This window comes from Rhamphochromis sp. 'chilingali' (assembly GCF_963969265.1).
Source record: "Rhamphochromis sp. 'chilingali' genome assembly, chromosome: 15".
In the NCBI taxonomy this organism is placed as follows: Eukaryota; Metazoa; Chordata; class Actinopteri; order Cichliformes; family Cichlidae; genus Rhamphochromis; species Rhamphochromis sp. 'chilingali'.
In genome coordinates this window covers 16,088,661-16,102,656 of record NC_137942.1, presented here as the reverse complement: position 1 = coordinate 16,102,656, position 13,996 = coordinate 16,088,661, and the positions used below count along the sequence as shown (strand labels likewise).

General features: G+C 41.3%; 1 protein-coding gene across 1 annotated transcript in view; it reads right to left on the bottom strand.

Moving 5' to 3' along the window:
* Nucleotides 1-13,996, bottom strand: part of cyth3b (cytohesin 3b) — a 42,146-nt gene that overhangs the window by 6,810 nt on the left and 21,340 nt on the right. Inside the window, exons 2-10 of the mRNA XM_080906350.1 lie at nucleotides 10,475-10,557; nucleotides 10,023-10,087; nucleotides 8,473-8,539; nucleotides 8,254-8,372; nucleotides 7,745-7,825; nucleotides 6,145-6,257; nucleotides 5,127-5,275; nucleotides 4,503-4,614; nucleotides 926-1,002 (exon numbers count right to left, since the gene is read on the bottom strand). Coding sequence (XP_080762476.1) covers nucleotides 926-1,002; nucleotides 4,503-4,614; nucleotides 5,127-5,275; nucleotides 6,145-6,257; nucleotides 7,745-7,825; nucleotides 8,254-8,372; nucleotides 8,473-8,539; nucleotides 10,023-10,087; nucleotides 10,475-10,557 — 866 coding nt within the window. The remainder of the gene's footprint in view (nucleotides 1-925; nucleotides 1,003-4,502; nucleotides 4,615-5,126; nucleotides 5,276-6,144; nucleotides 6,258-7,744; nucleotides 7,826-8,253; nucleotides 8,373-8,472; nucleotides 8,540-10,022; nucleotides 10,088-10,474; nucleotides 10,558-13,996) is intronic.

The following is a 13,996-nucleotide window of genomic DNA, read 5'->3' as shown; positions in this document are numbered from 1 at the left end:
CCCTTCATGGAAGATAGTTCCAAGGATTTGGATAGTAGGAGGGTTTTTAGAGGCCCCTAAAGTCTCTGTTTCCTCAGTGAGAATCAATAATAAATATAGATTCTTAGACACAACCAGATGACTTGATTTTCTTTCCCGAACCAAAAAACTTTTCAGCCTGTGGTCCAAATCAGTTCATGAGTTTGTAAACTTGTGGCCTTTTCCTGTGGTTTGATGTCCTTTGACACAGAGACGTGAACTCCCAGGTGGACTGAAATGTAGGAACCTTCAGTCCATTAATGGCCAAATAAGACTGGGCCAAGAGTATACTTACACTCTGTGTACTCTGCACATCTCTCACAATGCAAAGCATACCTGGCTACAGGAAAGTGTTCAGCTCAAAATTGCAGTGTGTAGCTTTTAGTTGGGTCGGATCTCTCCATAAACAAACCACTCAGAAGTCCATTTGGAAGGCGACACCTTTTCCAAAGAGTCTCTGTGTTTTCTTTTTTGTTCATTTTAAATGGACTGAAAGGGAGAGAAAACACCCTTAAACTGAGACGTAAGAACAGGTGGTCACAAACCAAATGTTGACTCAGAGGCCGCTTTTTATATCAAACTACCAATAAACGGTGTGAAGACAGTGCAACATATTCAGTTATGTTTGGTTTGTAGAGTTTACATGAAGAGCTCCCTGCTGAAATCCATAACCGTAACAGCAGTGTAGCAAACTTGAATTGTTAATCCTCGTCGTTTTTCTGGTGCTATGGAATAAACTGCTTGTTATAATTAACAAGGAGGCTGTAGACTCAGGGTGGATTTCATACAGACTTCTGAGGATAAAAATGAAATGCTCGGCTCTGCGATGACACAAGCATACACACACAGCGGCAGAGATGCCTTTAGTTAATAAAAAAAAAAAAAAACATGTTGGTGTGAGACTCACAGTTGTGTATTCAAAGTAGTAGAGGCAGTTGTCCGTCAGGATGAACCACCTTCTCTTCCAGGTTTTCACTCTGCCCCCTGACAGGAAAAAAAAAAGAGGAGACAGGAAGTGACACAAAGGCCGCAGTGACAGACTGGCTGTCTGCCCTCAGGAAAAAGAGCAGGGAAGTGATGGTCATTAATGAAGCCAACCAGCATCCGCTGTGTTTCCTTATGCGCTTTAAAATGACAAAAGCAAACATAGGTAGATATGGTTGGACTACTTGCCTGCAAGCAAGAGAGAGAGATTACTCTTGTAAATGTAAGAAATCAAAGCGGCCCAAACCAGTTATTGACTTTAAGCATTAACTCATTAGTAAATGTAATTCAATTTCCTGTGGCTGATCATTTCCAAAATGTCATTATTAAACACATACAATATTTCACATGCCTTTGAAAATTCACTTAGTGGGTTTCCTGTGATTTCCATTCAGTTTTCTGTGACGCTGCAGCCTGAGCTAACAGACAAACGGACGTCTTTTTAGTTTCTTGAAGATGTTTCAGCAGAATGAAGATAAGCTTCTTCATTCTAAAAGCTAAAGGTGAGTCGAAAATACTGGAGGTGGTCCTGACACTACACTGTCATGTGAGTCATGACTGGTAGACACATGGTGACAGAGGTAGAGCAGGTCATCTACCAGTCCATGTCCCATTGCCAGAGGTTAAATATCCGTTACTCCCTATCAGCTGATGGACCAGAGTGACGAGTTGATACCCTTTATCTTTTAGAACTGAAGAAGCCTTTTGCATGTGAGGTGAAACATCTTCAAGAACCTAAAAGGAAGTCCAGTTCCCTTGAAGAACCTAAGACTACCATGAACTGGTGAACCCGCGAGACCCAACACAGACATTTCACTGTATGTGCACTTTGTGTATGCTCAGGGCTGTTGTAGATTTCTGTACCTGGGCTGTTTGTAGAAATCGATTCTCGTAACGACAGACTATACAGAGTTTCAGCCTTATCCCAATATTCATTTTTAAATAGAAGACCCTGTTTGGCTGCATATGCAAGATATGCAGCCAGCTGTGCCTCTTCAAATGCTCTGTGCTGCTACAGCTGTGCCACAGGAAGCTTAAATGTAAATCACTGACAACTGAAAACTGTTGGCTTTGACTTTTGAGACATGCAGGCAAGCTGCCTTGTGTGAGATTGCAGGCTACCAGCACAATCTCGCCCAACTTCAGGCTTAGTTAACTGATGACTCGAGCAACTGATAAATTATTACTGCCGTTGCCCATTCATTTTTTAAGGCAACAGGATAAAACCTCATTGGCTCTCAGGAGAGGAGAGCAAACTTGATGTGAACCTAACTTGGCACGTAAAGCACCCCTGGAGGTGAAAACGCTCACGCAAATACACGCACGTATCGTACACGACACCCCAGAGCAAGTTCGCCACCTCACGTGTTCATTTGTGCAAACTACATCCAAAACTATGTGTGTTATTAATTCCTAAGCATGACTTTTACTGCAGCATTTCCTTCCTGTTTTCATGGTCCCCTCACAGAAGCCTACATGGGTCACAGACAGCTATAAAAAGCTCTGTGTTTCCTTACATTTCAATAGACCCTGGCTATTGAATTAGCACGGCCAAATTTCCGCTGAGCGCAGAGAGACATTTGCTAAAAAAAGGCCTTATTCCTCCGTATCCTCCAGGGTTTATCTGTAGAGAGTTAAATTAGAAATATTACAGTGAGAACTGGTTGCGGGGGAAACTGCTCCAGGGAGGAACCGTGCAAGAATGTAATCATGTTAGGTCTGTGAGCCACAATGGGGCTATTTACATTCATACGCACTAGCTTGATGAGGCTACAGAGACGTTACACAGAGTTTAAAGAATGTGCAGGTCAAAGCCAGGTGTGTGTGCATGTGTGTAAACACTGTAGTAAAAACCAACCACCTGCAGTGACTTTGCTCTTTAAACCAACAATATGTGGGCTAATAAACAGGTATTATGTCCAATAATAAATCACCGCCATACAGTAAATTATAAGCTGTTATGTATGTGAGGACTGCTGGAGTACCTGGCAAGTGATGGAGCGAGGTTCAAATCAGAAACACATGGGATCAGAGGGGAGCCAACTTCAAGCAGAGTAAAAGCAAGATTTATAAATGCATGACCTCATTGGACGGACACACACACACACACACACACACACACACACACACACACACACACACACACACACACAGTCTTGTTTTCATAGCTTTGTGGGGATATCTAATTGACATAATGCTTTCCCTAGCTGCTTACCCTAACCATCACCATTAAAATTGAATGCCTAACCCTAACCCTTAGCCTAGCCATAACCATAACCTAATTGTAACCCTGACACTAAAACCACAATTTGAATCTCAAAAATGACTTCAAACTTGTGGTGACGGCATTTTGTCCCCACACAGCTGTTGGTCCCCACAAGTATGGTAAACTTCCAATTTTTAGTCCCCACAAAGATATGTAAACATACATATGTACACACACACACACTTCAAATGACTGAGATGTTTTTTTCTTCCTCACACAATAAGAGGAGTCCACGTCCAGGCTAATAAACAATGTACGTATCATTTCTAAACTATGTTTATACAGAGCTAATTGAGAATCTGCATCTGCATAGCTGTACTTGTGGGTTTTATTATTTTTCTTTTAAGCGGGCTATAATTTGTCATACATCTTTTTTTGTAGTTTTAATAAACAACAACATGACGGGGTTTTCATTAGAAAGTCCCTCACACCATAAAGTATTTAAATATATTAAAATTAGTTTTACTTTGCTTGTAAAACACCTTGTGAAGCCCATTTAAAATTTCCTGTGTATGCGGTTCACATAAAATCAGCTACTGCCCTTTTTTTTTTTATGTTTGAGATATAACTCACAGTTCATAATTTCAAATCATGTGGCTTTTAAATAACCACAGCCTGGCTTTTAGAAAGAGAGGAATTCACTGATACATCACAAACAGTTGGTTACATTTATAATTATATCTGAAGCTTTGTGAGTGACAGAACTCAAAGTTACTGCTCGTAAGAATCATAGTTTCTAGGTTAAAAGGCTTTTTGTCAATCGTTAAGTTGACCTTGAAGACCTCGGTGGATGACTCTGCTCTACACCCCTACACTTTTATCTGAATTCATTCAAAGCTTTTCGAGCTTTCATGTTTACAGACAGAATGACATGCATGCATATTTTATATGCACTGTTTGCTCCGTTCACAAACGCGACCAGACCTTCAATGAAATGGATCATGAATACCCTCCCATGTATAAACTGTAAGATACACGACTTGTATATAAAAGTTGAATGTTTGCTGTTCTATTTTTATCATATGGGTGTGTTTGCAAGGTTTTATCTATCTTTCAGTTAATGTTTTATGATCAAAGGAGAGTGCACGAGCAACAGTTACCACGCAGTTTAAGTTCTCATGAGTCTAATTCTATAGTTGCAGACCAAAAAGAAAGAAAGCAGGAGTTCCTAAATAAAGTCAAGCCGGATGTTTTGCATTCCCCCAGAACCTGAGCGCGTGAGACTCAGACTAACCTAATTTAAGCAGCCAGCCTTCTCTGTCTGGGTTGAAGAAGGTGTGCGTCAGGTCGTTCCCGTCGTCCTCGGGGATCTTAAAGGGTTCGCTCTTGATGCTGTCGTATAGATTCTTCACAGAGAAAGAAAAAGCAGAAAAACGGTTACGCTTAGATGAAAACACACACACACACACACTTCTAACTCACGTGCAAAAACATTCAAGCCTTCAACTACCGGTGCATTAAACGTGACACTGAGAAATCAATTTTCAGACAAAGATTCATACATCAGTGACTCTGGGACCTCGAAGATTTTTTAACAAGGTTCCTTTTTGTACTGAAGGAGCACTTTGGCAGACACGACAGCCTCTCGCATGCGAGTCGATCGACTTGTTTTTCGTCTTTTTCTTATTAAAGTTCATCATTATCCTGAGCTGCAATGTCTCAATTAGGGAGGCATGACTCTGCTTTTCACAGAGGAGACCTATAAGAGAACCTATAAGTTTCCTTTTTGTCTGCCACATTGAGAAAACCCCAAACATTTAATTTAATCCCTCCACTTTTACCTCCATAGTGTTTCAAATGCATACCACATAGGATAAATTCATCAAACCTGACGAAGTAATCAAGTCAAAGCTCTCACCCTGAGTAGCTCCTCTGGGAGATCTCCCCCTTCATTGATTCCTCTGTTCATGGAGATGAAGCGCTCCACTGGGGGCTTGTCTCTGACGTTGGGATTATGCAGGCTGGTGTTCAGCATGATAATGGCAAAAGATAGAACGTAGCATGTGTCTGTGGAGGTAATTACACACAGTGTCACAGGGAAACAACCAAATACAGCACATGCACACTCCACATGTGTGTGTGGAGGTTATAGATTAGTGTGGATGTGATAAAAATAGTAGGCCATTCAACTTATTTGCCATAAAAGGGAATTAGAAACATCTTGTAGCACATTTTCACACCACAGATTGAAGGAAAACCTGATAAAATGGAGAATTTAATCAACAGAAAAGCCCATCTTCTGACACAGTGTGTTCCTGCTCTTACGACTCGGTTTCATCCATCCACACACTAAGAGCCCCAGACAACATCCTCTGCATGTAATTTATAACCCAGTGTGCACCACTCTTGAGGGATGACCAATAACCAAGTCTGGGTGTGTCACCACTGCACCACATCAATATTCACAACCCGAGCCGTCACCTGCATCCTCCTTAACACTAACACGTGAGCAGGAAGGCTATGTGCAACAAGCCAAGACGGCGCTAATGACCGCTATTGACCGGTGATCAATTTCATTATCACTGCTGGAGACACGAATGCTGATCACACAGGTAATGAGCAACTTGCCAACTTCAGTGGAAAACTGTAATTGGACTTCAGGTCCACTCAAGTTCACAGAGAGGCTGAAATAATGAACAAATATTCTGAAGCTGCACCCCTACGCAGTCGTGAAATCTCCGCATGTAGCCACAAGGTAAAGATTTATACAGGTCCAGCTGTCCGGTGAGAGACGACAGACAGACAGAGGCATTGATTTGAATCCGGGTGGTCTGGTGGGCAGAGCACGTTATCCGTCCTGGACTGTCTGGCTGAGTCTGACTCATATATCTGCTGCGGTGCAAACGTGTGTGTATGTGTGTACGTGTGTGTGGTACCTGTGGACTGGAAGACGCCGGGATTGCATTGGCAGTACCTGGAGGCAAAAGCCTCCATCATACGATCAATCTTCTGGGCTTCGCCGGGAAGTCTGAAGCTCCACAGAAACTGCCTGCAACAGCAGAGAGCGAGAGGAAAAATGTAATGATGTGTCATGAAATATTGATGTGAATGTTTGTAACAGTATCTGTGTTTTTCCCTGTGAATTACAAAACAGTATTACACGGCACAGACATTTCTTTATATTAGGAGGGTGTGTTTATGGCATAAATGAAGACGTCTTTGCCAAGAGGCAGTTTTGTTTTTCTAGTGTTAGATTAGATTTTGATATTTCTGCAAAAAAAAAAAAAAAAAAAAAAAAAAAAACAGCACAAAGAACACTCTTGTCTTTCATGGGACACCCGACAAACCAAACAACTAGAAGTTAGAGCAAACTTTTAAAGCTGTGCATTGGAAAATACTCTATTTTTTAGCACTTTGAACACAGCTTTAGGCAGGAATCTGATACACTGATCACCTAACTTGATGCGCAGGTTTGCATGACACATTGTTGACATATAAGAGGTGTGCACACCGGCTCCTCTGTTATCAGTCGCATGAAAAAATATTTATTTAATGGTGACAACACATGTTAATGTAAATCAGCATAAAAATATAACGTGTAAAATACGTTTTGTCCCAGAATTTGCCAATTAGTTAATTATATGTAATTCCAAAGTAGGTAACAATGAATATACGTGTGACAGTGCCCGCACATAACAAGAGATCAAAAGTAGCATCGTTGTGCCTCCACTTGATCTCGTCACGGCCACAGTGCTAGTGCAACAAGTGTGACAAAGCAGAGGCCTCATCTGAGCTTAAACCTGGATCAGTTTTTGCTTGGATGTGCAGAGCAGCGGTCTCCTTGTGGACCGCTTTGCATGGTTGGTCGTTATGCTCTCCTCCAACTTGATTCTTATTGGCAATTTAGAGAAAAGCACTACATCAATAACATCTCAGCAATATCCAATCCCATATGAAAAGTGTTTTGCGAATTCAACAACAACCTGACCAACTTACAAATTTGCAAATCACATCACAAACGACAACATGACCAAACCATCTAAAAAAGAAATTATCAGCTAGCCTAATTGTTCTAATATTATTTTTATAATGCCAATTGGTGCATCCCGGGAAAGGTCTCTGACAGATACACCGCTCCCCCCACCCCCACCTTCCCTGCAAACAGTCGGTTGGCTCAAGTGTGGGAACAATTTCAGTCAGGCCAAGATTTTTTACAGCCGTGATATAATGTCATATTTCAACAGTTTACAATGGGAAAACCAAATATGTGAAGTGAAGCCAAGGCGGATTTCTTTCAGTTTGGTCTGTAAAACTCGGTGCACGTCTGGTGTTTACTTTGCAAAAGAAAAGTACCAAAGCAACAATAAAACTTGTAAAACACCATCTTATCGTGCTGCAAACTCCCGTATGTTGTTTTGGCTGGTTTTTTATACTTGAAAACAAGCCTGCCCTTCACAAACTTTACAATCTGCACTGTAGTACCCACTCACCGTCGCCTGCTTTAATTCTTTCTTCCTAATATGAGTTGTTAAGTACCTCAAGGCTTGAACGAGGTTGAGGTCTGCAAACTCGTGAAGCTCCACAAACGCCTGGAGGACCTTAATGTTGAAGTCATCCCTGGGGTGGTGGGGAGAAAAAAAAACACATGTGATGAGTAGTTCAGCTTAAACAAAAGCAGAAGAAGTGATGAACTCCTATGCTCAGTGACTGAAGGTGGAAAGCAAAGTCCTGCAGCCACATCACAGTGCCACTCTCAGACAGAGAGCCACTGTGCCGGCTGAGACAGGCAGCGTGATGTCCCCTGTTGTTTTGACATCCTATCCCCATTGACTTCCCTTCGATAAGAACCACATGTCCCCTACACTTTTTTCCCCCTCTTTCAGCGGCACGGTCTCCTGGCACTATTGTGCTCCATAAATCCAGACCACCAATTTCCCAGGGCTCTATCACTGATGTCTGAGCACGTGCAGTGCACATCTCACAAGGATGTGGGGAGAGGAAAAAGAAAGGTGGAAGGAAAACAGAGAGAAAACTGGAGAGCTCACCGTTCCCCTAAATAGTCCCCGATGACTGTTTTGTTGAGCCCTTCTCCTTTGTAGAGGAACTGTGCAATGTCCTCTGGGGTGTTCTGGAGAAGATCATTCTCCAAAAGAAACTGGATTCCCTGTTTTTAAAGAGAGAGCAAGCGCAGTACAAATAGGTATTTTACTCAGTTTCAATGAATGATTTAAATTTAAACTCCAGAGCTGTGGATCTCCTCTGACCTTCTTTGGGTCCATGTTGAACTTTTTCCTTCCCATGGCGATCTGCTTGTTTCTTTGTGTGGTTTTGCTGTGACAAAAACCAAAAGAATAAAAAACCCAGAAAACATCCTTCACATGACAGCCGAGTCCAATTTTGCTCCCCGGCTGCTGCGTGTGTTTAGTAGGTCACTTTGTGTCGAGTTTATTCAGGGCCTGTCACAACTGTGTTTACCAACCACTCAGTCAAGTAAAGGCTGAGTTTACATTTGGATTAAATTGAGAAAACTTGAATTTCGTTCACAACATGTGATTGTGCATCAGCTGTTACTGCTCACTTGAGTGTATCTTGTCCCTTTTCTTTAATTCATCTTAGCTAACTGGACGTACATTGTCCCTATTAATGCTGGAAACCCTTTTTGCTCTCACTCCTCGGGGAAATCTCCACCTTTGCGTGTCTTTGAACGCTCCCTAAGCCTTACGTATGCCCAAAAATAGCTGGAGCCCCTTTGCCAGCTGCGCCTGAGACACACAACAGCCTGACACGACCTCGCCCCACCTCAGCAACCAATCAAATGCAGACTGTTTGGTTAATGTTAAGTCGAGGGACTGTCCTGCTTTTTTCCTCAAACAATGGGGTATTAACATGTTAACACACACACACAAACTGACAGGTGTGAGTCTCACTGCAAAGGTAACTGTTAAAAGAGTAGCAGAGCCAAAGCAAACAAAAACTAATGAGCTGATCTCTTGGCGGTTCATTGAAGCCATCCAAACATGCAACACTACTACTTTTTGACTTGACTTCATTTAAATCTCCAACACTATTAGCTATCCTGCTAATTAAGGCCTAGAGACCAATTAGTGACCATCTAGGGACCACTGGTCACTGGGGAAAAGAGTGCATTCTGCTACTGGTTGATGAAATACATTGGTTAACTTGGTTAACTAAGGCACAACTTTGAAGGTGAATGTTTCAGTTTTTCCAGTTTCACAGCTTCACAATCGCTCGGAGAGTAAACTGAGTGTTTGCAGACAAGTTGGCGATTTCCATGTAAACTACAGAGGGACGCGGCAATCTGCTCATAAACAAAGCAATCACAAAGAGGTTTTTGGTGGAGCACCACCCTCTTTGCAACAGATTTCACCTAGCATCAGCTAGCAACCACTCAACAACTATTCAGGATATACACATTTCCTTAGCAATCGGGGGCACCGACCACTTTCTATGACTGTGTGACTGAAGCTTAATTTAGCATTTGAGGAACTGCTGGTACCAGCTATTTAAATGTTCGCTTTTTACTTCTTTAGTCCATTTGATATAATTTAAAATTAATACTTTTTACATGAATTTATGTAAAGAAAAAAAAAAGATAAAACTTCATGTTATCTTGGTCCTATAAAAACACCAATGAGCATTATTATTATTTACTTTTAGATTTTATTGCCTATTCAACGACAGCTTACAGACAAAACTAAGAGCCAAGAAAATGCTATCATAAGCACACAATTCATAATGAAAATAATCACACAACATGTAAAAAAAAAAGAAAAGAAAAACCATCAAAACTCACCTCTCCCCCACACAGGTTAGCTGCTCGATCTCAGTCATTACCTCTGCAATCTCAAACTTCAGCCGCTGAAATCGAAGGACAGAGTCGCTTGTTTCATAAAGTCAAGTTTATAGCTCCTGAGACGACACAGTGCAGCTCTTGAATGATCTGCAAACACAGTCTATGATTTTATTAGTTAAATATATATAATAGTGAAAGGCTTGCTTAATATGACGAAGACATATGTCATTTCATGACAAAAGGCAACAGCAAACTAATATAAGTAAATGTAACAATATAAGATCTGAAAACAAATGAAATAAGGTTCATTGTTCTGCACTGCACCAGAGGACTTTTCAGACATGCAACGCACATCAACAACCGTGTTTATTAGTTTGAGGCTTGCTCCGAATCATTCATTTAGAAGTGTTTGATCAGATTACTCAAATAACATTGATTCCACTGTTACTCACTTCAATATCATCCAGAAGCTCTTTTTTCCTACGCCGTATGTTTGACAGCTCATCTCTTTCCTCTAAAGACAGGTCCTCGGGCACTGGAAAACACAGCGTGCAGGGAAAATGAAATAGCATGTGAGTGATAGAGAGGGGCAGGGTTATGACGGTGGATTAATTTAATTCAGCTTCCGACCAGCCAGACAAAGTCACGGGGATTAAGCTTTGACAGCGCATACCTGTTCGATGAATCCATCCCAGAGACATTACTCATGACCCAAATTAATACACTAACTGACTGAATTGCCACTTCATTTTGAAAGCAGGGATTAAATGCAGCAAAGAGACTGGGAAGGAGTGTGCCGGGAAGTTCCACAGATATTTTTTTTTGTGGCCTTTTCTACTCTTGCATATTTTATGTTATCCTGCAGGTGGGTGTGCTGTTGAACCTTGGATTATTCACAAATTCCCTTCCTAAATATGAAGATTAAATTTGGTCCAATTCTGATCCCTATTTACAGATTTATTAACTGGTGAAAAGTCTTTGCTGGAGCTCACACAACGTCACATGGTCAGATTAGTTTTTAACAGGTGATTTCCACGCATTTCAAAAAGTCCCAGAGGTCTCTCAATAAAGTGAATGCCCTGCCAACATTCATGCTTGCTTTGCTTTCATTTCTGTCTCTCCAACCTCTCATAACAAATGGAGCAGGGTAAAGTTTCCAGTTTCTTCAGGCGTTCCACAGTCCATCATTTCAGCTTCCAAAAGCCTTTTTGGGAAAACAAAAACCACTTGGTCTTGCAATCAAGCTTTCATTTTTTGTACTCAGGATGTCATAGTGAAATACTATAGACTCTTAAAGACTACCAATCTAAATATCAGTGGTGTCATTACTTTATAGCAATACTGAGGAGTGAAGATTCAACGCACAGCTCTGAAATCTCTTATGCAAACTTTCTTGGACTGTCTTTAAGTAGTCTACAGGAATAGTTCTCCAGGCCTCTTGAAGGACCTTCAAAGCTCTTCTTTGGACGTTTTCTCTGCTCTCTCTCAAAATGGTCCCACACTGCTTCGGTAATGTAGAGGTCTGGACTCTGAGGAGGCTGTGGACACTTATTTTGTATCTCTCTTCTGAGCTCCTCCAAATATTTTGCTGACCATTTGAAACACAAACTTTAAATTTAGATTCATCACTCCATCAGATGTACCAGTAATTTTTAGTCTGGTTCTCGTGTAATTTGGCATACCTCAGCCTTTCCTCCCTGTTTCTTTTCCTTCTGAATGGTTTCTTGCCAGCCGCCCTTCCACTGAGACCATTGCTGATTAGGCTCCGTTGAACAGTAGATGGATGAACTCACGGGGCCAGATGCATCTCTCAGGTTCTATGTCAGGTCTTTGGTGGATTTGCTCTGGTTTCTTAAGGACATCAATCTTGGGTACTGTTCATCTACTCTACATAGCTTTTCTGCCAGTTCTTCATTTGTTTCCCACTTGTCTAGTTTCCTCAAACTTTTTAAGGACACACTGCACACCATTCCAACATATGTAAAGTTATCAGCTGGTCTTTTTAATCACCTTGTTGGAACAAAAACTACATTTGTTCTGTAAAACTGTGTTACCTTTGATTTTTTTCATAGAAAAAAGAAAAGCTAAAGATCTAAAGGTACAATTTAAAATAGTTTCTTTGCTAAGTGATAAGTGTAGACACAACACTGATTCATCCCTTGAGTTAGGCCCCTTTTTCATGCTTGAATTAAGGTACAGCAGGCCTTAATTCAGTGCAAAAAACAGACAAACAAAAAAACATTCCTCTGAAAATTGTCAGGTACAAGGACTGGATTGAAAATGAGTGAACAAGTGGCCAATGTCCAAAGAAAATGTTTTGAAAAACCTTCAGAAAGACTGTTGCTCAAGACAACTTATTTAATATTTAGAAGAAAGTCAGGCTCCTTGGAAGCAAAATACGAAGTAATGCGGGGTGGCTTGAGACTTGTGCACTACGTTTTAAAATAAAATATTATTAGAAACTGCTTAAGTATATAAAAAAGTATGAAATGTAGGTTCTTTATCTATATTATCATGTGAATCCTGTTAGTGTGTTATATAGTTTGTGATTTTATACATTAATTACTAAAGTATAGATGTATCTAAATCAAAGAGCAGGTTTAGACGATATGAGGCTTTCGTGGTTCTCATGAGAATTTCCTTTAAAACCAAATTAAAACCACAGAAACTTTCCTGCTGAAAAGCAGATGACGTCCATAAACAACCCTCTGTGTGTGTGTCGGATATGCGGGATGGCACACAGACACACACACGACCACTGAGCATCTGGCGAGGCCTGCCCCCTCAAATATTGGCTTTTTGATAGTCAACTCTCATCGAGCCGTCTTTGGGGGTAATTAACACAGCAGAGAGAGAGCAGCACATCACATGTTTTATAGCATGAGCCAACAGACAATGTATGCACAGGTGAGCACACACTATGCTCGCCATGCATGCATGCATGCAGAATTTCACTAACATGACATTTATTTTATCCTACCCTTAAGGTCCCAAGAGCCACCTACTTATTTACTTCATTTAACCGTTCCACGCCAAACTCTTCCACCCCCTTACCCCCCTCAGACCCCACAGAGAAAAATCTCCCCCACTCTTCCACACATCAGAAAACAGCAATCCATTTGAGAGCGAGCTGACAGGAAGTAGGTCATTTTCACATGGAGCTGTACCAGATTGAGCGTCTCCTACGCCGTTCCTCGCTCTCGCGCACATGCACACACTCCCCCTCTATCTCACCCTTTGTCCGCCTCCACTCTAGTGCTTGAAGTGGGGGTGAGAGCAGATTCAAATCCCCAAACTGAATCATACCACTAAGCAGCTTTGCAATCCAGGCACACACACCCACCCCTCCACAACTGTAAATAACGGAGAGGAAAAAGGGAAAGTTATTTCCTCTAGTCTTTATCTATCTACTGTATCGCTCTCTCACACCGTCTGAATCAGTCCCTCTCCCCGATCCTGCTCTGTAAGACAAAGTGACAGAAGCAGCATGGACTATTAGGTTATTATGTTCGGAGGGCATGGAGCTCATGTTATCACAGATGAGCAGTCGGTCGAGAGAGTAGGGATCCAGATGGGTGTAGATAGACATTTTTCTCACACTGTCTACCAAGACAAAGCAGAAGGGGAAAAAAGAAAGAAGCAGGGTGCAGTGCTTCAAAAAAGAAGAAAAAGAAAAGTAAAAAGATATAAGAAATTTATAAACGCAATTATTACACATAAGTGGGTCAAATGTTAATGGAGTATAAAAACTGTGTCGACCAAGCAGTGCAAGACTGAATGATGATGCACTCGTAATGTGCCAAGACATCAAAAGAAGCTCTTTTATTAGCTTGACTGCACTGAGGAAAAACCATATTTTAAGATGTAAACTTTGACACATGGTATAATGGTGCTCTCTTCTCACTCTTTTACTTCTCAAAGCGTCAATTAAGCCTGTAAATGTTCCAAATGACAAGGAAACTGTCGCTATTAAC